This window comes from Urtica dioica, chromosome 3 (genome assembly GCF_054948205.1).
Source record: "Urtica dioica subsp. dioica isolate 48M chromosome 3, U.dioica_male_clone48M_v1_H2, whole genome shotgun sequence".
Lineage (NCBI taxonomy): Eukaryota > Viridiplantae > Streptophyta > Magnoliopsida > Rosales > Urticaceae > Urtica > Urtica dioica.
In genome coordinates this window covers 8367640-8390497 of record NC_142758.1, presented here as the reverse complement: position 1 = coordinate 8390497, position 22858 = coordinate 8367640, and the positions used below count along the sequence as shown (strand labels likewise).

At 47.1% G+C, this 22858-nt stretch overlaps 2 protein-coding genes across 2 annotated transcripts; both read right to left on the bottom strand.

Moving 5' to 3' along the window:
• Window positions 1–9024: 9024 nt before the first annotated feature.
• LOC149402326 (uncharacterized) lies at window positions 9025–10795 on the bottom strand. The gene is made up of 3 exons (XM_089608322.1): window positions 10769–10795; window positions 10151–10471; window positions 9025–10011 (listed from the first exon to the last, which is right to left on the bottom strand). Exons 1-3 carry the CDS (start codon window positions 10793–10795, stop codon window positions 9025–9027), a joined length of 1335 nt encoding a protein of 444 aa, XP_089464448.1.
• A 732-nt stretch (window positions 10796–11527) lies between these two features.
• Window positions 11528–13634, bottom strand: LOC149402325 (uncharacterized). The gene is made up of 2 exons (XM_089608321.1): window positions 13414–13634; window positions 11528–13370 (listed from the first exon to the last, which is right to left on the bottom strand). The coding sequence occupies exons 1-2, from the start codon at window positions 13632–13634 to the stop codon at window positions 11528–11530; spliced, it is 2064 nt and encodes a 687-aa protein (XP_089464447.1).
• Between the last annotated feature and the right edge of the window lie 9224 nt (window positions 13635–22858).

Below are 22858 nucleotides of genomic sequence, written 5' to 3'. Positions count from 1 at the left end.
TCACGCAATGATTACATTGTAGGGAGACTCCTGATCAACCACTAGGAATGGGACCATGTGAACAACTTCAATGCCTCTGGGAGTTCCGAAGGTGACCGGCAGATCGATGATGCCTTTGGTCATGACTCTCTCCCCAGTGAACCCGAATAATGGCGTTTGGGTCGGAGTTGGGCGCAGCCCCCCGAGCTTCATGCGTTCTAGGGTGGTCTTGAAAATTATGTCGGCAGCCCTGCCGTTGTCGATGAGAACCCTTTTCACGAGGTTATTAGCCACTTGGGCTTTGAGCACTATCGCGTCATTGTGCGGATGCACAACTCGCTTGGCCTCTTCGTTAGTGAAGTGCATCATCTAGTGAGGCACGGACGGAGGTTCTTCCCACGTAAGGTTGACGTGCATAGCAGCGTCTTAGGAATGTTTTCCGTTGTTGGGCTGAATCTCCATCTTGCGTACCACCCAGTATGGTGGTTACAACGTGGAGCTGTGGATCGGCGATAGCAGTTGCTGTGGCTCGGTCGGCAATAGCAGTTGCTCCTCCTCCTTTGCTAGACTGTGTTCTGCTTGAGGTGGGGCCCGGAACGCTAATCATGCGCAACATGAACTCTTTTAGCTCACCCCGTTGGATCAGAGCCTCGATTTGCCTTTTGAGATTGTGGCACTCGGAGGTCAGGTGACCGTATTCCTGATGGAACTCGCAATATCTAGACCGGTCGCGGGATCTTTTTTCATTGGAACCGGGGCGATGAACTTGTCATGCGCCAAAGCCAGGATTTGATCCGGCGTCATGTTCAACGGTGTGAACGACGAGTAGCCCTTGAAGTCTTCTGCGAATTGCGGCTTCTGCGGCATCGGAGGTTGGCTATTAGAAGTTTGAGCCCCTCTGTTTCGCCTTTTACGGGACTTGCCTTGCTCGTTGCTAGGTTAGTCTCGATGGTGAGAGCTTTGATTATTGCCCTTGCGGCTATCGAGGTAATCTTCAACTCCCATGAAGGTCTTGGCCCGAGTCATTAACTCGGCCATGGTAGCAAGGACACGACCGATGACGGACTTGAGGAAGTCACTTGTGCGCAAGCCTTGAATGATAGCAGCGATTGCGTCTTTGTCGTCAAAGCGGTCGACCTTATTCGATTCTTCAGCGAATCAGGCGAGGTATCGTCTAAGAGACTCGCCACCCTCTTGCCTAATTGACCACATGTACATCTTGGTCTTCTTTTGGACCATAGATGTAGCGAAGCGTGCTAGGAACATGTCCTTCTGGTCTTTGAACGATTGTATGCTTCCCGGCCTTAAGTTCTTGAACCACTCGAAGCCGGGTCCGACGAGGGTAAGGCTAAAAGCTTGGCACATGGCACCGGGAGCGACACCCTGCATCGTCATCCAGGTTTCATAATGCTGGATGTGGTAAGATGGATCCGCTTTTCCAGCATAGGGGGCGAGGTTCGGGAGTTTGAAATTTCCCGTACATACCTCGGCCAATATCAGAGCCGTGAAAGGCGATGGATTCTCCTCAATGACCCCATAGACACTTCCGCCTACTCCATATTCTCGGAGATCTCGTACTTCATTTCAAAGATTGTGGATCATAGTCACCACATCGAGACCGGTAGTCGGAGTTACTCCTTGTTCGGGAGGAGTCACCCGTGCGGCGGTTCCTGTTAGTTGGGGCTGCTACAGGGATGTTCGGCCGAGAGCTTAGTCGGTCTCTTAGGTCATCGCCACGCTTGTTGCGTTGGGCAATAAGATGATCCCTGAGATTGGGGTTGCCGCATGGAGGAGAAAGCTTCGTCTGAGACGGCGTACTCTTCGCGTGCTCTGACTTTCCGCAACATTCTCCCTTTGACCAAGTCGGTCATGGGCCGAACGTCGGGAGCTCCCTTCTTGGGAGGCTCCAGGTGCATTCCCTGTCTTAGGTGAAGGATCCAAAGGACTGGCTTCATTCACAGTGGGGAGTTCGCCGTCCTTTGTGAGAGAATTCTCGATATCCTCCGAATCATCAGCACCCTCGTAATCTGGGTTGCGGTCGCGACATCCCTCATTGAGGTTCCCGGGATCCCCATTAGGAATCACCGGGTTATGCATAGGTTGTTTTACAGCCAGTTGGCTGTGGTACCTCGCATTCTTCGCCTTTAGTTGCGGATATTCTCCTCCAACTCCATGATTCGGTCGTCCCTGCTATCTCGAGATGGAGATGGTGAGCGGGTCGAGCTCTCTTCAGGGAGCGACTCTTTGTTACCATGCGCTCGGGAGCGCAAGAAATATTTTTTGGTCTCAATAGCGTTATCGGGGTTGTTGGTGCCCTCAGAACGTATTGGTGGTTGACTACTCATCTTTTCTCGAGTCTGAGACAGTCGAGTTTTCAGAAGAAAAGAAGAAGATGGACAGAAGGGATTTCGGGCTGAACAAGTCGGGAAGTCCCCTCCTTCTAGCGCCAAAATGTTGTCGCACGAAAATGAACAATGATTAACTACCTCGGGCGGTTCGATCCAAGGCCGGACCAAGTGATCGCACCCGGGCCAAAAGTGTGAACTCATAGTCTCGAACTAGGTTTTCTCCGATCAACATGCTTCTCAGAGGAGAGAAGGGGTGAATAGGGGGAGTGACCGTGCCTTTTGTGTAGGCTACCTACGTACCCGTGTGAATAGGGATAAGGTCATAACGTAGTTCAAGGCGTATGTAACGCGGAGTGAGGCGCGGAGCGTGGGAGAGGGCGTTCTCAACGAAGGAGACGGGGCACGGAGGAGTCCTTGGTGACGTCTCTAAACTTCGGAAATCGTGGACGTGTCTAGTGTGTTAGACGCGTAGGGGATTTTCGATGGAAAACCCTAGGAGCGTGCTTGGGTACTAATCTAGGCGTTTGATCAAAGGGAGCGACGTCCGGGAGTCCCCGAGAGTGGTTCGGAGCCTCTGAGAACGAGAGAGAAACTTATGGAGAGCGCTTCAGGCCAGAGATGGCATCAAAAGAAGCAAAGGAGAGCGAGAATTCGAGCGTATCGATCGAAATTAATTAGATGGCTTCCCCCTCAATGAGAAGGGGTATTTATAGTTGTTTGAGGGCCTTAGGAGGCTCCTCTTTTGTCCATGTGGGACTAGGGGCGCGTGCACCGTCAAGAGAGGGCGCGCAATGCGCGGCGCGCGGCGCACAATTGGCGGTGCGCGGGATGCACCACACTGCGCACGGCGCGGGCTCAGCCAGGCGCGGCGCGCGGCACGCGCTTGGCTGAATTTTTGTGGGCCTTCGCGGCCTTCCTTCTATTGGGCCCGTTGGTCCATTTAGACTTCGGATATTGCGCTTGTTGCGCGAAATATGAAAGTCTCTACTCGAGGAGCGAGACTCGACTCGAGGAGATTGACTCGACTCGAGGAGTGAGGCTCGACTCGAGGAGACTGACTCGACTCGAGGAGCGAGGCTCAACTCGAGGAGAATAACTCGACTCGAGGAGCTAGGCTCGACTTGAGGAGAGTGGCTCGACTCGAGGAGTAAGGCTCGACTCGAGGAGAGTGACTCGACTCCAGGAGCAAGGCTCGAATCGAGGAGAATGACTCGACTCGAGGAGCAAGGATCGACTCGAGGAACTGAAAGCTTGGAACGAGGACTTTTCAGTCGACTTGCCGCTCTTCAGGACCTCCGGCCTGACCATCGGCCCTTTGAACGGCGTGCCTTCTCGGCATCTCGGGTTTTTCGAAAATGACAGACAACACAGATATGGAATTCATGTACATGATTGCTGAAATGCAATGTATATCACCTCATGCTTTCTTCTTTCGAATGAGAATAAATGAACTGGCCAGTTTCCAAATTGAGTCATGACTCTTTTGGGATGAATCAATGTGACTTGTTAGCTCCTCGTCAATACATTGTTTCTAACTTATTCACAAGCGACAAAAGAGTTGATGAAATAACAGCTAGAAGGGTAAAATGGTAATTTTGTAAATCCCGACTAGCTGATGATATTCATGATGGGTTAACATAGATAATATTCAGTTGATCCACTCATCACAATTTAGTTGAATTCTTGAGTAGAAAATAAATTCATTGGAACCGAGAGATTCTCAGTGTCAACTCTTTAGAGGAGTCAGTTGACATGAAGCTAGAACTTGGAAAATGTTTGTGAACTTTTGAGTCCAAGTATTTTAATTCAAGATTTGTTCATTTGGATCCATGAGGTCACTATCACAAATCATATCGAGTAGGATTAGTTAAACTAGAAGCTAAGTCAAAACAAGAACGAGACAAGTTTTACAAAAATTGTCTACAGCGTATTGTTGAGCCGATTTCTCGTCCCAACAATCTATACCAAGTTTATTTAAATGACTTCGTATATTTATTTTTGCGAGGGAAAGTTCTCAGAATCCGATTATGAAGATTAAACCGAGATCCGAAAGAAATTTATGAATAATATAAAATATATAGAAGAAACAAGCGAAAGAAAAGTTCTTTATTGATGATCGAACGTAAACAAAATAAAAGAGAATGAGCAGAAGATCTAAATAATAATAGCGAGTTAAGATACAATCGTATGGCACTTCTTTTTTCAGAAATTCAGTAGTCGTAAAATGAAGGTGGAGTGGGCTTTTATAGCTAGCTCGCCGATCCCGCTTTTTCTTCAGATCGATACACGTGTACGAGCATAACCGGTCTTCAATCCTCCAATCTCGTGTCCGTCCTCGTCTCTAGGCGATTTAACCGTTTCTTAGAGGATATTGATCATCCAAATCACCGGGCGGGGTCGTCTAGGAACGTCAATGGGCCCGGGTCGAATTGGGCTTCGGTCTTCAGCAAAGAATTCCTCTCTATTGTCTTGGGTCGATCTTGCCTGCGTCTAGGATTTTAAGGCTGAACATGGTTTTGGGCCGAACTAGCGATTATCCCGAATCCTTTTGGGCCGAACTGACTATGGGCCCACTTGGTCCAGCTTGCCTGGTGGAAGAGGACGATATCCACTCTCACAATCAGTCCCCCAGTATCTTTTATATTATAAGATAATATAATATGGAATATACTTTTGGTCGAACCGAGATTTCTCATAATCTGGTTGAAATCTGACGAAATATTCAGGTATTTCTACCTTTAGGTTACTTCGGGGCAAACGCTAAGGACACGTGTCATCACGTCCGCGCCTCGGGAACCCAAAGATTTCCATAATCATAGCGATTCTTTCGAGATTCTCAACCGTCGATTTGACGCTTAAATAGAGCCCTGACCTTTCGATTTTCTTCATTAATACCAACCCATTCGCTGCCCAGAGGTAAAAATCGCGACTTTCCTCTCTTTTTCTTGTGCGACATCGCCGACATGGGGGAGCGATACAATTTCCCTGATGGGTTGAGGGTGAAAGTGGGAGGCCAGTCCGCCGATCGAGTTATCCTTGGGTATGTTTGTGCATACCACGTATTTTTCGAAGAGTGTGGACTGCGTTTCCCTATCCCCCGACTCCTCATCGAGTTTTGTGACCGTCTGGGCCTACAGTTCACCCAAATGTGTCCGAACTTCGTGCGTCAGGTGATGGCGCTATTGCTATTGTCTAGGGAGGTTGGAGTCTCCTTAGACGTTAACGACCTCGGCCGCTTGTTGGTCGCGAAGCGTAATTCGAAGCATCATCCGATATGATTCTACTTGGCGAACCAACCTCGTCAAGGGATCGATACCAACCTCCCTGGAAAGGACAAGACCTGGGGCTCGAAATATTTCTATTTTGAGATTAGTGACAAGACAGTCGAGGTGGTGAAGAACTGTCTGGCTGTCCAGTGGAAGATGGACTGTGGTAATTAGGGGAGGGTTTTATTGGCGATCTGCGAACTGGTTAGTGTCTGCCTAATGCGAACTGACGCCTTGCCATTTGTTTTGCAGAGAAGATCGTTCTTTATCCGTCGGACTCATTCGATTTCAAAGTCCAGAAGTTGCGCGCCGGCGAGGTCTCTTGGAAATCCTTCTCCGAGGCTCGATTTATAGCAGCCGGTCTTTGGCCCGTCGCTTCTTCAGGTTGGTTCTTATTACTGAACTCGCATTTTTTTTTAGTTTATTCTCACCAGTTGTTTGCCTACAGACGACTCTTCGGACGACCTTCCTTCTCCTTTCGAGATGAACAACGAAAATGTCGACTGGCGGGCCAAGAAGAAGGCCCTCAGAGCGGTCACTGAGGCCGGGGCCACATCCAGATTGACCGAGAAGGCCAAGTCTTCTGTCCCGGCGGCGCCGACCCCTACCCCCAGCTTGCAAGAGCTCTAGGTCGGGATTCCTCCGGCCACGTTGCTCGTCGAGCTCGACGGCGAGCCCGAGATCGTCAAGACCCCTGCTGTCGAGGTCGTCAAGGCTTCTGGCGCCGAAGTCGCAAAGACTTCAACTGCAGTGGTTAAGTCCACGGTGGCTTCGTCCTCTCAGGTCAAGAGGAAATGGGTGGAGGGCGTCCCTCAACAGCAGAGCGACCCAAAGAGAGGTCAAAATGATGATCGCGGGAAGGCCGTGAAGGGATCTGACCAGCAATCCCGCCAGCCGACCCCGCAGTCCGGCCAGTCGCAGGGATCCCCGATGGGTTCCTGCAAGTTGGCATTCAACTGGAACCTCGACAAGCCGGTCTGCGACGATCCGGCGGCGGCAGCGTGCCTCATGCGTCAATTTAACTTTCCTGAGTACCGACTTCCAATGGTCTCCAGGATGCATGGAGCGAGCTATTATCGTCCTGTCAGCGCGGCAGGATCTCTGGTAAGTTTTACTTGTATATACATTGCTTTTCATGTCGTTTCTTGGGTCTAACTCATGTCTTTGCAGTTCATGGCCGAGCTGAACAAAGGCTTCCTAGGGTACGAGGTGATGTACGACCGTCTCTCCCTCTCGAACCAAGAGTTTCGGACCAAGCTGAAGGCCTACGAGGAGGAGCTCGCCAAATGCCAAGGCTCTCTCGGCCAGATGAACCTCCTGATCGCGGAGGCGGAAGAGTATGCCCATCGTCAGAAGGATCTCGAGGATCGCCTCCAAGATTCCGAGAGGACACAGGTCAAGCTGAAGAAGGAGCTCAACTTGGCTGAGGCTTCTCATCGTAACTTTGGATCCGAGCTAGAGCGGGTGAAGGCCGAACTGGCGAAGGAGAAGGCAGGAAACCGATCCATGTACCGAGCTTATCGGTCGGCCAAGGACGACAGCATCCGTTTGGGCAGAAAAGCCACCGGGGTGAAGTACAAGGGGGCTCTGATGGCTTACCGCAAGTTCGTCACAACCGAGAGGAAGAGGACGACCATCATGCATGACCTCGACCAGGCCAAGGCGGCATCATCCATCTTCCAGGAGGTCGTCAACAAGGAGATCACCGATGCCCCTACTGAGCTGCAGGAAGCCAAAGACGAGCTGGTGAAGCTTCAGGCCGAGCTCGATGGCGTGCCTTTGCCTTCCCTTGCCGGGGCTGAGGACCTTGAGTTCACTCCTTACGAGGATCGCTCACCTCCCGACGCGCTAATGCCCGAGATTACCGAGATCGCGGACCAGTTCGGCTCGATGCTCGACAGCTCGGATGCCGTGCTTGTGTCGATCAATAAGGCTGGGTAGAACTCGAAGGAAGCTGAGCGCGCCAAGGATAAGTCGGCCTAGACCCGCCTCAATCTCTTTCAAGTTCGAATAATTAGTTTGTTTTCAGGCCCCTGCGTGGGCATATTTCTTTTGGGTCCGATATTTGGGCAAATTTCTCGAACTCTTTTCATTTTATTGTCATTGTTAGTTTCCTTTGTATTTGGTTCGAACACATTTCACGAATTAAATTTTTTTTTTGTTAAATGTCACGGATGTTATTTCATACTTGCTTGCGTTTTTATTCAGACAACAGCCTCGATAGATAGTACTCAATTATTCTTTGCCGATGTCTTAAAATTTGTGTGTTTGAATGAACGCACTTATTGACTACGACGTTTATTCGTTGACAGCTTATTTGTATGATGTGTACCGGCCATGTAAGTCGAACCCCTAGTCGCATCGGGATTATGTATACGACATGTTCCTAGGCGACGCCCCATACATGATATGTTTTTCGAACCGAAACTCCAAGTCTTTCTTCGTTTGTGAGTTAGACTTAAGCTGGTTTATCGTACACATCGGCGTTTTTATTTTGCACGTGTAAGTCGAATCTACCATGCTTGGTAAATTGAATCGAACCCGTTTGTTTCAAGTTTCTCTCGTTTGTATGAGGCGGGGTTGAACCTTGCCACAAGGCTGCCTACGTACCCATGTTTGGGATCAAGTCATCACGTAGTTCGATTGTTATGATACTACTCTTAACAATAATATTCTTTTAGATTCATGATATTCCAATATCTCAGTACTGGGATGCCATCGAGCGTTTCAAGCTTGTAAACACGTGTTCGTGGGATTCCCGTGACTCGGTATGGTCCTTCCCAGTTCGCTCCCAGTTTTCCGGTGTTTTCCTCGGCCCTGTTCTGATATACTTTTCTCAACACGAGATCTCCAGTGTCAAATTCCCGGAAGTTGACCCCTTTATTGTAGTATCGGGCGATGGATCGTTGGTATAAATTCATGCGCGCCAACACTTGGCCTCTTCTTTCGTCAAATCAAGTCGAGGGAATCGCGCAGCATTTCGTTGTTAGTTTCTTTGTGATCATTCGCGTATATGGTGCGAATTGTTCTAATCTCGTGTTCGATTGGCATTGTTGCTTCAACCCCGTAGACCAGAGAATATGGGGTTTCCCCGGTGGGCCTCCGTGGATTCGAGCGGTAGGCCCACAACACTCCAGGGAGTTCGTCGGCCCATTGTCCTTTTTTGGCTAAGAGTTTCTTTTTCAGGTTACTAACAATTTTTTTGTTGGTAGGTGCCCGTTCCCTTGTGGGTATCGGGGTGTTGACAATCGTAAGGTGATTCCTTCTGCTGTACAGAAGCGTCGGAACTCCTTTGATATGAATTGTGATCCGTTGTCTGTGATTATCTCTTGTGGAGTTCCATGTCAACAGATTATATTCTTCCAAATAAAATTATTTACGTCCACATCCCTCACTGAGACGAATGCTGAGGCTTCAACCCACTTGGAAAATTAATCTGTTGTGATTAGGAGGAATTTAGGTCCTCCCGGCGCATTGGCTAGGGGACCAACGATATCCATGGACCATTTCATAAATGGATATGGAGCGGATATGGAGGATAGTTCCTCAGCTGGTTGCTTGATATTTGGAGCGTGCTTTTGGCATTGGTCACATTTCCGTGAGTGTTGCTCACAGTCGGCGGCCATGGTTGGCCAAAAGTACCCTTGATTTTTTATTTTAACCGCCAGGGCTCGTCGGGCCGCGTGGTTTCCGTATTCTCCTTCGTGTATTACGGAGAGGATGCATTTGGACTCCTCTTTTCTTATGCATCGTAAGTAAACTCCAGGGAAACTTCTTTTGAAGAGCACTCCGTCGATTATGGAGAATCTTGCGATTTGGCTAATTAGCTTTCGACGCAATTGCTTATCTGTCGGGGTGCGGCCTTCGGAGATATATCTAATTATATCCCTTCTCAAGTCCCCCTCTTCTATTATTACCATTATGCTTGAGCTTTTGGTAGTGATAGAAGACTGTTTTATTGCCTCGACCGGTATGATTCGGCTTACTGTAGGGTCTGACGTTGAAGCTAAAGCAGCGAGGGCGTCAGCTGTGGTGTTCTCCCCTCTAGGGATGCGAGTTAATTCGAATTTTTTGAATTGGTCTGTCATCTCCTTTACTAGTTGCACGTATGCCTCCATACGTTCGTCTCTTGTTTTGAATTCTCCGCTAATTTGATTCACAACAAGCTGCGAGTCGCAGAAAGCGGATATGAATTTTGCTCCTACAGTCTTTGCTAGGCGCAATCCTGCGATTAGTGCCTCATACTCGGGTTCGTTGTTTGAGGCGGTGAAGTCTAGGCGGAAGGATTGTTCAATCACCTCTCCGTGCGGCGATACCAGGTGTATCCCAATTCCAGCCCCTTGTTTTGTGGAGGAACCATCGACTTTGAGGGTCCAAATTCTGGCGTCTGTCGTGGTCTCACTTTCGCTTGCAGGGAGCTCGATAAGGAAGTGATTTCGCACAGGTTCTAATGCGGTATTCGATATCATATTCACTTAACTCGACGACCCATTTGGTTAATCTTCCTGATTGGTTAGGGTTGTGGAGAAATGAGCGTAAAGGTTGAGTGGTCATTACCACTATCGAGTGGGATTGAAAGTATGGTCGCAGCTTTCGAGCCGCTGTGACGACGGCCAGAGCTAATTTTTCCATTGTTGGATATCTTGTCTCGGCGTCAACGAGTGACCTACTTATGTAGAATACTGGTTTTTGGTCTCCCCTCTCTTCTCTGACGAGTACTCCGCTGACCGCGGTGTGCGATACGGAGACATACAAGTAGAGGGGCTCTCCCATTTCGGGCTTGGCTAAGACCGGGAGCTCGGCCAGGTATTGTTTAAGTTGTTTAAATGCCTCTTTGCACTTTTCGGTCCATTCAAACTTCTTGTTTCCTCTCAAGAGCTTATAGAAAGGCAAACATTTGTCAGTTGATCGAGAAATGAATCGGCTAAGGGTTGCGACGCGTCCCGTTAGTCTTTGAATTTCTCTTTTGTTCCAGGGGGAGGACAAACTCCAGAGTGCTTGTATTTGGTCTGGGTTTGCCTCAATCCCTCTTTGAGTTACCATGTATCCGAGGAGCTTTCCGGATGATACTCCGAAGGTACACTTGGATGGGTTCAACTTCATTTGGTATCCGTTTAGGACTTTGAAACATTATTCCAAATGTGAGACGTGGTCTGTCTCTCGTAATGATTTTACCAACATGTCGTCGATGTAAACTTCCATCGTCGTCCCTATTTCGTCGGCGAACATCTTGTTCACTAATCATTGATATGTGGCTCCTGCGTTTTTGAGCCCGAAAGGCATCACCTTATAGCAATAGATGCCTTTGTCAGTTGTGAAAGCAGTCTTCTCTTGGTCACTTGGATGCATGAGGATTTGGTTGTATCCTGAGAGTGCGTCCATAAATGACAAGATTTTATGGCTAGCTGTGGCTTCCACCAAGCGTTCGATGTGTGGTAGCGGAAAGCTCTCTTTAGGACAAGCTTTATTTAGATCGGTGTAGTCGACGCATACGCGCCATTTACCGTTCTTTTTCTTAACGACAACGGTATTGGCGAGCCAATCGGGGTATTTCACTTCACGTATTAACCAAGATTTTAGGAGTCGTTCCACTTCTTCGTTGACCACCTTAGCCCTCTCGGGGCCGAGTTTCCTATGTTTTTGTTTTACGGGCTTGTAACTATGGTCCACGTTGAGTTGATGTGCGGCGATTTCGAGGTCTATACCTGGCATGCCATCTGTCGTCCATGCAAACGTCTTCTTGTTCTTCTTCAAGAATGCTATTAGTTCTTGGCATATACTTCCTTTCAACTTGGCCCCGATGCCTACGCATCTCTCGGGGTCAGTCCCGTCGATCTGAATTTGTACTATCGACTCTACATTAGGCTCATCCTTCTCCTCTGAATTTTCCATTGGAGGTGGATCGGCGATCTCATTTCCGATGGTCATTAATTGCTATTGGCCCTCGTTTGTTTCTTCGCCGGACGGACCTTCCGAATCGCTCTCTTCTGGCTTGTGCTTCTCGGCGATCCTTTTGTGGTTATTCATATAGCAAATTCGGGATGCCTCTTGGCTTCCTCTGATTTCTTGTATCCCATTGGGAGTCGGGAAACGTATGCATAGGTGGTAGGTTGAGGGTACCGCCCTCATCCCGTGTATCCAGGGTCTCCCGAGGATGGCGTTGAACGGGGATGGGCAGTCGAGTATGATAAATTCGACCATCCGGTTTACGTCTCTGGCCCGCACGGGAAGTTCGATGATTCCTAGAGAAGGTGTTACCTCACCATTGAACCCGGATAGCTGGTTGGGTTTGTGTTCGATTTCAGCCTCTTCGATATTCATCATATCCAAAGTGGCTTTGAATATAACATCTACAGAGCTTCCTCCATCAACCAAGATCCTGGCTACCACGCAGTTACCCACTTCGAGCTCGATGATCAAAGCGTCGTCGTGGGGCCCGCATAACCTTTTGGTGTCATCCTCGTTGAATGAGATCGTGGTATCTTCTACCTTTTGGGGTCTTGAAGACCTTGGTGCACCTTTAAGTTGGCGCTGGTGTGCCTTAATTGAATTCACGCTATCTCTACAAAACTTCGAGCCTCCCACGATATAGTCGATTCGAGATTTTGCTTGGGGCATGTTGCTATCCTCCTCCCTTGCTCTTCCCCTTTTTGGGGAGGGATTTCCTCGGGGTCTGGTGTTATTAAATTCCTTTTTCTGGGGCGGTGGTCCCAGATCGACATTCTTTAGTTCTCCATTTTTATATTTTTCGATAAGTACCTTCCGAGCCACAACGCAATCTAGAGTGTCATGTCCGTAGTTCTTGTGGAAATCGTAGTATTTTTTCTTATCACGTGGCCATTTCGGGGTGCCTCCTTTAGAGGCTCCCTCGCCGTTTACGTTAAAGGTATGTTCTGGAGCGCTTGGAGGCTTCCTCCATTCATTATTTAGGTAAGATCTCATGCCAAGTTCCCTGGCCATGGCTGGGACGGGTGTCATAGAAGGGACCTTCCTTAGATTGTGTTTTTTGGACAGGAGGGCCCTTTCTTCCTCGGCCTTTGCGTAGTTAGAGGCGCGATGAATCGCATCCTCGATGGTGGGTGGCCTGTTTATGGTCATTTCCTCCCGGAATCTGGACTCGTGCCAGAGTCCATTTTTTAGAGCGTTCAAAGCTGATTCTCCCTCCACGTAAGGGATTTTTGACATGACAGTTTTGAACCTTGTCATGAAATTTTTCAGGGTTTCGTCTCGGGCTTGTTGGGTGTTCCATAGGTCTACCATGGTCGCTTCATCTTCCACTAACATCGAGTAATGTTTTATGAAAGCGGCCGACAGCTGCTGAAAAGAACTTATCGACCCTTCTTCGAGACGTGAAAACCAATCTAAGGCGTTTCTTGACAAGTTCTCGGCGAACAACTGACAGTATCCAGCTTCTCGCTCGTTGTCTCTCAGACATGCTCGACCCATCGTGATGCGAAAGGCTGTCACATATGTTTTCGGGTTGGAGGTACCAGAGTATTTGGGGAGCCTGATCTTTCCGGTATCCCCGACTCTGACCTGGGTTATACTTGGAGCAAAAGGGGTTCGCCCAGTATCTGCCACCAGCCGGTAGATCTCGGGGGCCAAGCTCGTGGCATAGTGCATACGGGAGTCTACAGCCCGGAACTTTTCCTTCACTATTTGGTGGAAGGCATTGAACGCGGGGTGATCATCCCTTGGGATTTCTACGGCGAACTGTTCTTCCCCAGCTCGGACTTGTCCTCTCTGTGTTGCTAGGACCGACTGTGTTGAGCGACACCTGGATCCCAGAGAAGGTCAGACGCCTTCCGGGTGGGGCAAACCTTCGTCCGTTTGCAGCGGGCAGACTGGTCGAACTCAGCAGAATAGCTTGCTCAGCATCGAGCTGCTCTTGAAGCGAAGATTGCACAGCTGTCAGGCTATCGAGCTGGGATCGGGTTGATCTCTGGAATTCGGCGGTGGTTTCGACGTGTTTCAGCATAAGAGCCCGTGTCTTTGGATCGGCTCCAGAAACTGGGATTTCGTGCTCACTGTTAAAGGACATCCTTTCAGATCCGATCTGTGCTCTTCGGCGTTAGGTTTCTGATAGTGATTCCCACAGACGGCGCCAAATTGTTGAGCCGATTTCTCGTCCCAACAATCTATACCAAGTTTATTTAAATGACTTCGTATATTTATTTTTGCGAGGGAAAGTTCTCAGAATCCAATTATGAAGATTAAACCGAGATCCGAAAGAAATTTATGAATAATATAAAATATATAGAAGAAACAAGCGAAAGAAAATTTCTTTATTGATGATCGAACGTAAACAAAATAAAAGAGAATGGGCAGAAGATCTAAATAATAATAGCGAGTTAAGATACAATCGTATGGCACTTCCTTTTCAGAAATTCAGTAGTCGTAAAATAAAGGTGGAGTGGGTTTTTATAGCTAGCTCGCCGATCCCCCTTTTTCTTCAGATCGATACACGTGTACGAGCAGAACCGGTCTTCAATCCTCCAATCTCGTGTTTTTCCTCCTCTCTAGGCGATTTGACCATTTCTTAAGGAGATTGATCATCCAAATCACCTAGCGGGGTCGTCTAGGAACGTCCATGGGCCCGGGTCGAATTGGGCTTCGGTCTTCAGCAAAGAATTCCTATCTTTTGTCTTGGGCCGATCTTGCCTGCGTCTAGGATTTTTAGGCTGAACTGGGTTTTGGGCCGAACTAGCAATTATCCCGAATCTTTTGGGGCTGAACTGACTATGGGCCCACTTGGTCCAACTTGCCTTGTGGAAGGGGACGATATCCACTCCCACAGGTATTTTTGTCTTTTTGGACAAAGGACGAAATGAATGTCAATAAATTTTTTGACATTGTCATATGATGAAAAATAAATCACTCGGCCATAACAAGTTAATTGGGCCTTGAGGATTAATTTCATTTCATAGAATTTTACTTGAAAATTCTTAATTGGCCTTTCTTATGTTGTCATGAACAAATGAAGAAACATCTAGAAGCTCCTTCTAGATGCATTTGGCCGTCCAACCCAAAGGAAAAAAGAGAGATTATTTTGTGTATGAATGTATGAAGATACTTGCCAAAAGAAAAAGAGGAAAAAAATTTCCTCTACAAGGCAAGAGGGAATTCGACCAAGGCAAGGCAAGGGACCAAAAGAGGAAACAAATCCAAGGCTTCTAGAAAGCTCATCTTGACCATGTGAAATAAAGGGAAGGAAGGCAATTTTGCTTATGAATATGTGATATTCTATAGAAGAGGGAACTACCTTGTTTAAGGTAATTCATCTCCTATAAATAGAGGCCTCATTCCTCTCATTTCATTCATTCAAAAGTTTAAGAGATTGAGAGCCTCTCTCTCTAGAACTTGGCCGCCCCTCTCCCTCTCTTTCTCTCTAAGTTCTTTTCGTTTTTGTTTTAGCACCTAGGTTAACATTTGACCTAGTGTTTTAGCTCTTCGACTCTTAGACTTGTTCTTGAGTCGTCGTGTTTAAAAAGTGCCCATTCACTAATTCCTTCTAATCTCGAGTGATTCTTATGATAGAAACTATCCTGGTAATTCAAGATCCCGAAGAACAAAGAAAGACGAGCTGCGTGGGGAGACGAACGTTTCAACCTTCCTAAGACTTCTCAACGTTAAAGCTTCACAAAGGTTAGTAAATAAGTAATGCTTTTAATAGTTTTAAATGAACATGTACTTGCTCTTTGTCCAAGTTAGTAAAATCGTATTACTTGTTTAAAAGAAAATTTTTAAATTCCGCCGCTTGCTCGAAGCGTTAAATGTTTTCTTAACCCTAGATCAATTCCAACAAATGGCATTAGAGCTATGGTCAAAGATATGCATGTACATGTAATTAAAACTATGAGCTTGAAAATCGTTTTTCGAAAGTTTACTAATTTTTTGACAAGTTAGAATTGTTTTCTTAGATTTTTTTTAATTTATTGCTCATGCCTTTAAATTAAAAATCATGTTGATTTTCTATGACTTTGGGATGTTATTTTAAAGACATTAGAATAAGTTCTAAGAGTTATTATTTTTTTTTAATGAAAAACGTGTTTTTAAAGTTTGGGAAATTTCGGGTAATTTTGTGATTAGTTATATTGTCTTGCTAGTTTCGCTTATTTACTCTTTTTGTTTTATGTTTGTTGTTATTTACTTTTGTACTATGTTATTACCATGTTAATAAAACACATGTAAAAGCTTTAACAACTCCCTAAAACGATCCGTTACACTCGATTCTTTTGCACTCAAGTCCGAACTTTAATTATTTCCAGTTTTCTTCGAGATCGAGAAAAACCCGAAGTAAAAGTGGCATAACTCCCTGCTCAAAATTCTAAATTTAATGATTCTTGAATCAAATTAAAGGTCTGTTTGTCCTCTTTCCAATTCAATTGGTTTTAGCTCAAAATGACATCGGAGACGCTAGTTACGGCGATTTTACTCCGAGGTGTGCGGCTGTTCCTTGAGAAAAATTATTTTTTATAAGATAATAAACATAATGTGTAAGATTAAAATGTTTTGATTTTTGAAAATTTAATTGAAATTGAATTTTTACAAAACTAGTTTGAATTTTTAAAAACCGTTTTCTCTTTCAAACTTGAAAATATTTTGTCGTCCAAATCAAATGAGTTTTCAAAATGTTTTCAAAACTATATCTATATCACATATGTTCAAAATCTATATGCTTATGAAAATTTGAGTGGGAGGTCTGCTCGTAGACGAGCCGAAAAATAAAAGATGAGTAATGTCAAACTTTCAAGTGTCGAGTGAGTTGAAGTTCACACTTCCCTCATGCACTTTCCCGAATAGAAAATAGGAAAATGTCCGAGTATGTACCTTGTGCCTTTATGCACTAATACTGCTCTTCTTTGAACATGAAGATCTAGGATTCCTTTCTAGAAGTCCACTCCATCGCTCTATAACTAGGAAATTTGTTTCCGAACTTATAAGAGACGATGTGCCAACCTTAAAAACTAAGTGGGAGGGTTATACTTGTTGTTTGTAACCCACGATCCCCAACAATAATAAAAGAAGCAATTAAACGTGAGACTAAGAGTCACTCTTGTGGCCCTCTTTTCAATGAGAGCACTCTATGGCGTTTTTGCTTCGATCATTGCTCAATGAGCACCGTCCGAGAGTGAGACGATGAAGTCAAGGCCTCCTCTTGGGGGAATGTTTTTTCAAAGTTGACCTTTTGGACTAAGTGATTGGTTGCACACTTAGACTCAATCCCTAGTAATCATCCCTTGAGGCTCTGCAAGAGGATGTGAGTGATCGATCCAATTTAAAAGGTGGGTAGTCAAAATTGGTGTATTGACATCTTGGCTAAGCATTAATGATGTGTCATTTACTTATAAAAGGAGATTTTTTGCGGCCTTCTCTTGAAGGAGTAGATTATCATTTTGTTTAAAACACCTTTCGATTTTATCAAATGATAAAAAAAAACTTAAACCCTAAACCAAAGACTAATCATAAACTTGTTTAAACTCTTATAGGCAAAATGACTCTCAACTATTCTTTCCTCAAATAAACTCGAAGGCGAAAATTATGTCGACTGGAAACGTAACCTCGACATAGTCCTTACTGTAGACAAGCACAAATGGGTTCTCACCACCCCCTTTCGTCCTCAAAAGATTCGACACAAGAGGAGAAAAAAGCCTTGGCGGCCTGGCTTCGATCCGATAAGATTGCGAGGTGCTATATTTTGGCATCTATGAACAATGTGTTGCAACAACAACATCGTGACATCGAGACTGCCACCGATATGTTCTACAATCTCCATGAGATGTTTGAAGGGCAAGAACATCAAGCAAGGCAACAAGCGGTCTGACAGTTTATGAACTGTCGCATGAAGGCTGGAACTCCCGTTAGAGATCATATGATGCTGATCATTAGCTATCTAAACGAAATGGAGATCCTTTGATCAGAGATTGATGGGGAGACTAAAATAGTCATGATCTTGGAAACTCTCCCCGAGTCTTTTGATACCTTCAAGCTGAACTACTCCATGAACAAGCTAGAGTACATTGTTACCGAGCTTATGAATGAGCTTCACACCGCTGAGGGAGTCACTAAGAAAAAGAGGACTCAAGGAGAGGCACATGCTACTGCCTCCACCTCTGGATCTAAGAAGAGACCTGGCAAGGACGAGAAGAAGAACCAACCTAAGGTTCAAAAGAAGAAGAAGACGCCAAAGTTTCCGAAGGTGGACAAGTCCAATGACAAGTGCCACCACTGCAATGAGCCTGGTCACTGGTGTAGGAGCTGTCTTGCCTACCTCAAAACTAAGGAAAAAGGTATTGTACTTGTTACCGAAGCTTGCTTAGTAGCTTATAATGTATCATCGTGGATTATTGACTCCGCTACTACTAACCATATTTGCTGCTCCTCGACTGCTTTTAGGAAAAACAAAAGCTTAGAGGATGACTGTTGATGTCGATTTTTGGATCGATCAACAATCACAAATAATAATATGCTAATATTTGATATTTATTTTGTAAAGGTCTCAGAAGACTTCGTATAAGAAACAATACAGAAATGATAAGTTATAATGAGAGGAAAATAATAATAAACTTTATTATTATGAAATTCGATTACAAGAGGATGAAGTGACGAGCTCAAGAAGGCAAAGTCAACACTGAAAACAATGTAAGCGTAATGAGTAATGGTTGAGAGATAAAAATTATAGTCTTGTGTACGCAAATCAACGCCTGATCTTCTATTTATAGACGAGGCGGAGCTTCTTCGCTGAGGGCACGTGCTATTTGATCCGTACTCCTCGTCAAGGGTGAAGTCGTCTCAGATCCGGTCTTCGCGGCTGGTCTCCTCTTTGACTGACCGATTCTTCTGGCCAGACGGACGTGGTCGAGCTGGAAAGTGCGATTGGGCTTAGGCAGATCTGCCGAGATCGTACTAGGCCCAGTATCGATCTTGCGAATCGATCTACATAATGGATATTGGGCTTTGGTCTGGCCAAGCCCATCCGAGATTAATGTTTTAAATGATTGATTTTTTTACCCCCACAATTAGCCCCCAAATATTTTAAAAATATTTCTAATATTTTGAAAATATTTACCGCGAGGAATTCGAACCACCTCGAATTAAAGGGGGAAATCAAATATTTTGTGACACGTAGCATCGCGCAGAAGCGCGTTCTGTCCACACGTGGCATGATATCTTTGCAGATATCAAGGAAATATCTTCAATTTGATTTGATTTATTTTTCGAAATCATTAGTTTTTTCGGGATTTATGTTAATAATGAAATGTATAAATAAATAAGCGCGCTGAAGAGTCACCTCTTCTCATTTATATTCTCATTGTTTCTCTTTATTTCGAGCTTGAGTTCTCTCTCTAAGTTCTTTGAATTTGCTTAGACTTCAGCTATTTCTCACTCTCAGCTCGACTAGCGAACTCAAACGAGTTCATATCTTTACACACTTCGCCCTTAGAAACCTTCGTTTTTAGATGTCGAGCTCAGGACTTCGTCCTTCAGGGTCTCAGCCCTTAGGAAACGAGGACATCCTTCTACCCTCTGCCATGACCTCGGCCGACCTCAGGGGAATTCGCGAAAAATACCCAATCCCCCCATAAATTAAAATTCTTCTTTCCCCTCCCGGAGCTACTACCGATACAATCGTGGAGGGCTTTTGTAGTATATACGAAATTTGGCTAGAGAAATGCGGGTTAAGATTTCCTATTCACCCTCTCTTATTCGACTTCGTCCAGACTCTAGGGTTGACCCTACCCCAGATGTGCCCGAATTTCGTCAGGATGGTGATGGGTCTGATAGTTGTGGCCTATGAAGAAAAAGTCGAACTCACACTGATGGATTTAGTCCGTCTCTGTGTTGTCCAGGCAAATTCGAAACAAGACCTGAAGTGATTTTATCTTTCAAAGGTCGCATGCAAAGGAGTGATCTCGGGCCTGCCTTCGAAAGACAAATTTTGGGGGAGGCGATATTTTTACTTCACCGTAAACGAGCATTCCCTCGGGGATCGAGCCCGTTATTTCTCGTCGAAGTGGGCGAGCTCGCCGAGTATACACGAAAATTTATTTTATTTTTTTAATTATTTTTTATGGGTAAGCGAGATAAACTAACACTTATCTATTCTATTTTTCAGAAAAGATCAGGGCGCCTTCTCAAGGAGTAGAGTTCGCCGAGAAGCTCTCAATATTGCAGGAGGGTGAAGTAGAGTGGTCGAACTTTACCTCTTACAGATTCATCTCGGCCAAACTTTGGCCTCACCCGCTGGCTGACTCAGGAGATTGCGAAGAAGGTAAGTTCGACGAACGTCGACTTCGTCCTCTTTCTTACAGTCAATTGCATACCTGCTATTTTGCTGAAGTTTTTTTTTTACTTAGACGTAGGGGATAATATGAACACCCGGTCAGCGCTCGGGAGGTGAGAAAAAACAAGAAGTTGGTGCAGCCTCGACTTTGACCCCAACCCCGTCGGCACCCGTCAATGATCTCAAGGTCGAAGTGACCGAGGTTCGTTTGACGTCCGAGATCCCGGTCGTCCTGGTGCCTTCTCACGAGGTACCCGAGACAACCGAGGTTGCTCCGACGGGCGTCCAGGAAGCCAAAGCCCCTGGGGTCGAGGAAGGCCGTGCCCCAGAAGGAGTCGTGGTCGTGACAGCACCGAAGATGAGAAAGATGCCGGTGAAACGAATCACTGAGGGCGGAGCCCTTGAAGAAGGGGAGAAGAGGAAGAAGAAGAAGAAGACGGATCAAGCCCCTGACCTCGTCGGCATGGACGAAGAAGAGCCCGCCCTTTAAGCACCCGCGGCCGTGGTGGCTTGGGCCGACAAGGGCAAGGCGGCCGCGGAAGGAAGTAGGTCCTCATCGAAGTCGAAGTCTGGAGGCCAGCTGATTCTGCCCCGTCTGCATCCCGGAAGAAGAAACATATCATCAACTTCCACTACGCGCAGGATCACATGTTGTGCGATGATATCTATTCTTCGGAGGGGTTTCGTCGTCAGCTGACCTGCCCTGACATGGGGCTTCTGAAAGTACCTGAGCTCGCCAAGGCGGACTGGTACAGGATGATGACTTCAGCTATCACTGGGGTAAATGTCTATTCGTGTATATATATATATATATATATATTATTTTTTTATAGTCGACCTGTTGTACTCGTAAAATTTTTTGCCACATTTATTGAGGTCGAGCTAACGAAAATTTTGTTATCAGCTATCGACCAAACTGAACAGAGGCATTTTTCACTATGAGAAGCGCCTATGCTAAGGCCAAGCAGGAGAAGCTGGCCGAGGTTTAGAAGGGGACGGAGTCTCTTCAGACCGAGCTCCAGGGCTTGAATGAGAAGATCGCCACCCTTCAGGATGATCTCTTGGCCAAGGACGCCTTGCTGGAAAGGGCGAAGCAGAGGGGCGACGATATCTTCGCCAAGGCCCATTGCCTCTCTGTGGATCACGACGAGAAGAAGGCCAAGACCCAGAAGCGTGGTGCTTATGCGGACAGGCTGAGGAGGGAGAAGGAAAAGTTGGCGGTCGACCTAGCGGATCCGGACAAAGAGCTGTGGGACGCTCTCGAGGAGCTCGCTCAGACGAAGAGGACGGTGTTGTCGCACGAAAATGAACAACTATTTAAAACCTCGGGCGGTTCGATCCAAGGCCGGACCAAGTGATCGCACCTGGGCCAAGGGTGTGAACTCGATAGTCTCGAGTTAGGGTTCTCTCCGATCAACCCGCCTCTCGGGAGAGGTAGGGGGTGAGGAGGAGGAGTGATCGTGCCTTGGTTGTCGGCTGCCTACGTACCCGTGCGTGGGATCAGGTCAGAACGTAGTTCAAGCGTGTGTGACGCAGTATGAGGCGCGGAGCCTTGGTGGAGAAGCGTGCTCGACGAAGGAAACGGGGCGCGAGGAGTCCTCGGCAGCGTCTTAGAACTTCGGAGATCGCGTACGCGTCTAGCGTGTTAGACGCGCAAGGGTAGCTCTAGTTGAGAACCCTAGGGGCGTGCTTGAGCACCGGAGAACGTTCGGTCAAAGGGAGCGACGTCCGGGAAGTCCCCGTGAGTGCTTCGGAACCTTTGAGAACGAGGGAGGGAGAAGAGAGTCTGCTTCAGGACAAATATGGCATCCAGAGAAGCAGAGGCGAATAAGAAATCGAGCGTGTCGATAGGAGATGAAGAGAATTTTGTGTATTGAATAGGATTCAATGGGATGGCTTTCCCCTCAATAAGAGAGGGTATTTATAGGTGTTTGGGAGCCTTAGAAGGTCCCTTTCTCGTCCATGTGGGACTAGGATCGCGCATGCCATCAAGTGGAGGCGCACGGCGCGCGCGGCGCACAAAGAGCGGCGCACAACGCGCGGCGCGCGGCGCAAGGGGCGCGGCGCGCGTGTCACCGGGCGCGGCGCGAGGTTCACCAGGCGTGGCGCATGGAGCGCGCGGCGCGCCGTCTGCTGCACGGCCGGCCGGCGTAGCGCGCTGTGTGCGTGATGGACGGCTCGTCTTGGCCGGGTTCTTGCGGGCCTTCGAATGTCATTCTTCTCACGTGAAATATGAAGCTTTCTACTTGACGAGAGTGACTCGATTCGAGGAGCAAGGCTCGGCTCGACGAGAGCGACTAGCGACTTGACTCGAGGAGTGACTCGAGAATGACTCGAGGCTCGACTCGAAAATGACTCGAGGCTCGACTCGAGGAACAATTAAAGGCTCGACTCGAGGAGATTGACTCAAGGCTCGACTTGAGGAGCGAAGCTCGACTCGAGGATTCAGGAGTTTGGGCGAGGGCTTGAAGATTTGCCGCTCTTCAGGACCTCCGGCCTGACCATGGGCCTTTGAGCGACGTGCCTTCTCGGTGTCTCGGGTTTTCCGAAAACGACCGACAACAGACGGCGAAGGCGGAACGAGATCGGGCCATGCATGCGGAGAAGAAGGCGACTTCGCTGCGATACAGGAAGCACATTCTCAAGTACCGAGCTCAGAAACAAAAGACAGACGAGGCGATCCTCATCCTAAAAAAACTTAAGCAGTGTCGGGGAAATAGGGACCTGATCTCGAAGGCTTTGAAGGGTGAGATCTCGTACTGGGCGGGCGAAATGAAGGATACCTAGGACGATATCGCCCAGTACGAGGCCGACAACACGGCCATCGCCATCCCCAAGGTCGAGGACGTCCCTTTCACTCCCTACTCAGACCGATCTCCTGCCGATGCCTCCGCAGGCGAAGATGAGACCGCCGTCATTGATGAGCATGGCTCCATGCTCAATCAGACTGACAAGGTCTTGAACTCTATTCCCAAGGAGAG

Coding starts and splice junctions, on each gene's coding strand:
- LOC149402325 (XM_089608321.1), bottom strand. CDS start 13,634: ATGTCCTTTAACAGTGAGCACGAAATCCCAGTTTCTGGAGCCGATCCA. Junction 13,371..13,413: donor CCCGCTGCAAACGGACGAAG/GTTTGCCCCACC, acceptor TCTGGGATCCAG/GTGTCGCTCAACACAGTCGG.
- LOC149402326 (XM_089608322.1), bottom strand. CDS start 10,795: ATGGAAGTTTACATCGACGACATGTTG. Junction 10,472..10,768: donor TTTACATCGACGACATGTTG/GTAAAATCATTA, acceptor CCTTTCTATAAG/CTCTTGAGAGGAAACAAGAA. Junction 10,012..10,150: donor TTCAATCCCACTCGATAGTG/GTAATGACCACT, acceptor TTCCTTATCGAG/CTCCCTGCAAGCGAAAGTGA.